We start from the raw sequence: 1,785 nt of genomic DNA, 5'->3' as shown, positions 1-1,785 counted from the left end.
GCGGTTAGCAGCCCAGTGTATTGCTTCTATGCCACCAGGGCTCTTTACCAAATGGCTAGTGTTGCTAAAATGTGCACTGTGGCTGAGGGCAGGGGTGCAGGACAGCTGTGCTCAGGTCTGCAGAGGCTCTGGCAGACTGGCAGGTTCTGGACGACACAGGACACGGTGTGAAAGGCTTAGACAGGCTGTCCACAGTCACTGAGGGTGGCTTTTAGTGCCGGCAGAGACCCTGCCAACTGGCTCAGAGAACAAGCATCCCACCACGATCTTCCGCTGCTGGTGGACCTCAGCCAAAGTGTACAGAGGGAGGGACTTGAAGAGAATTTTTCTATTTGTACATGCAATCCAGCTCTTTCTGTGCATTTAAAAATGAAACTTGCCCAGGCCTAACTTTTCCAGAAGGAATGGTACTAAAGCCGCAGTAACAAACATGTGGGCAAAAAATTCCGGTTTCCAGACTCCCCTATTTAGAAATTGTAACATAAAACCCCACATACATGATAACTGCATGTACTCGTACAGCTGCTGCACCCCCACGTGAGGCATGTACCAGCGTATAGAGCGACACGCAGGAAGCACACAGGCATGGGCGTGGGCGGGCCCCCTCTGGGGGAACCTGAGATGAGTGAGGGCTGTCACAAGGGTCAGGAGGTCCTGCTGCATATCTGTTCGATGTCACTCATCTCTTTGGGACAATCTGCAGACAGGATGAGGGGCGAGTCCTCAGTCACCACCACATCATCCTCAATCCGTACCCCAAGACCACGAAACCTCTCAGGGGCGTCTCTGTCATCCTCTGGAATGTAAATGCCTGGGAAACAGAGAAAAGGACGTTAACCTCTCCATGTCCCGTTCCTTCAGCTGCCAAAGGCAAATGCCCACACCACACCGATCACCACTGAGACAACTGCGAGACTCGCAGGGCCTTACAGGACAGCATCGGACTGCGCCCTAGGGTTTCTGAGGCTGTGAGTCTTCACAGGAGCGGACAGTCTCACCGTTCTCCTGCACGGCGATGGAGATTCAAACCACTGGCTTTGTGGTTAGCAGCCCAACGTGTAGTCCATATGCCACAAGGCCTCCTCCTTCATCCGTAAAAGTGGCATATGAATGGGAGCTACTCAGTCGAGCTGTGAGGATCCACTGAGGTACGCAATGGCCAATGAATGTTGACTACCATGTTAGCATTATTATAACTACTGTATGTGTTAAGACTACAGGCTCCACACAACTATGACAACATGGATCTGGATTCTGCCACATGCTAGTGGCTCAAAGCAGGCCATCAAAATTATTTAGCTTGCATATAACTTTGACATAAAATTATTCAATGTACATGTTGGGCTTTAACCAAAAGTTGGCGGTTTGAGGCATCTTTCCTCTGTCCAGTAGGTAGTCCCCTCTGGATAAAGGGTAGGTGTGAAAATACAGATATATGATACTTTAAGACACATTGAACATTTCATCAGAGATGATCAGCCTACCAGAATTTGAAGAAATAGTAGGGGGAACATTTTTCTCAAAGGAGCTGTCAAGGTACATGTGTGACACAAAGTAGGAGAAATAGGGACCCTGCAGTGAACATGTAGACAAACCCGAGTCTGAGGTCGCCTTTCTGATCACGCGGTCTTTTTTTCTTTTTTGAAATTTCCTGTCGTTTTTTTAAAATCATTTTATTAGGGCCTCATACAACTCTTATCACAATCCATACATACATCAATTGTGTAAAGTGCATTTGTACATTCATTGCCCTCATAATTCCCAAAACATTTCCTCTCCACTTAA

General features: G+C 47.9%; 1 protein-coding gene across 1 annotated transcript in view; it reads right to left on the bottom strand.

Annotated features, from left to right (window-relative positions):
• Positions 1 to 313: 313 nt before the first annotated feature.
• The window catches only part of XPNPEP3 (X-prolyl aminopeptidase 3), a 76,042-nt gene continuing 74,570 nt past the window's right edge, over positions 314 to 1,785 (bottom strand). Inside the window, exon 10 of the mRNA XM_004700272.2 lies at positions 314 to 811. Coding sequence (XP_004700329.1) covers positions 645 to 811 — 167 coding nt within the window. The 3' untranslated portion in view covers positions 314 to 644. The remainder of the gene's footprint in view (positions 812 to 1,785) is intronic.

This window comes from Echinops telfairi, unplaced genomic scaffold (assembly GCF_000313985.2).
Source record: "Echinops telfairi isolate 266 unplaced genomic scaffold, ASM31398v2 ScPeMD7_2;HRSCAF=8, whole genome shotgun sequence".
Lineage (NCBI taxonomy): Eukaryota > Metazoa > Chordata > Mammalia > Afrosoricida > Tenrecidae > Echinops > Echinops telfairi.
This window is presented reverse-complemented; position numbering and strand designations above follow the sequence as displayed.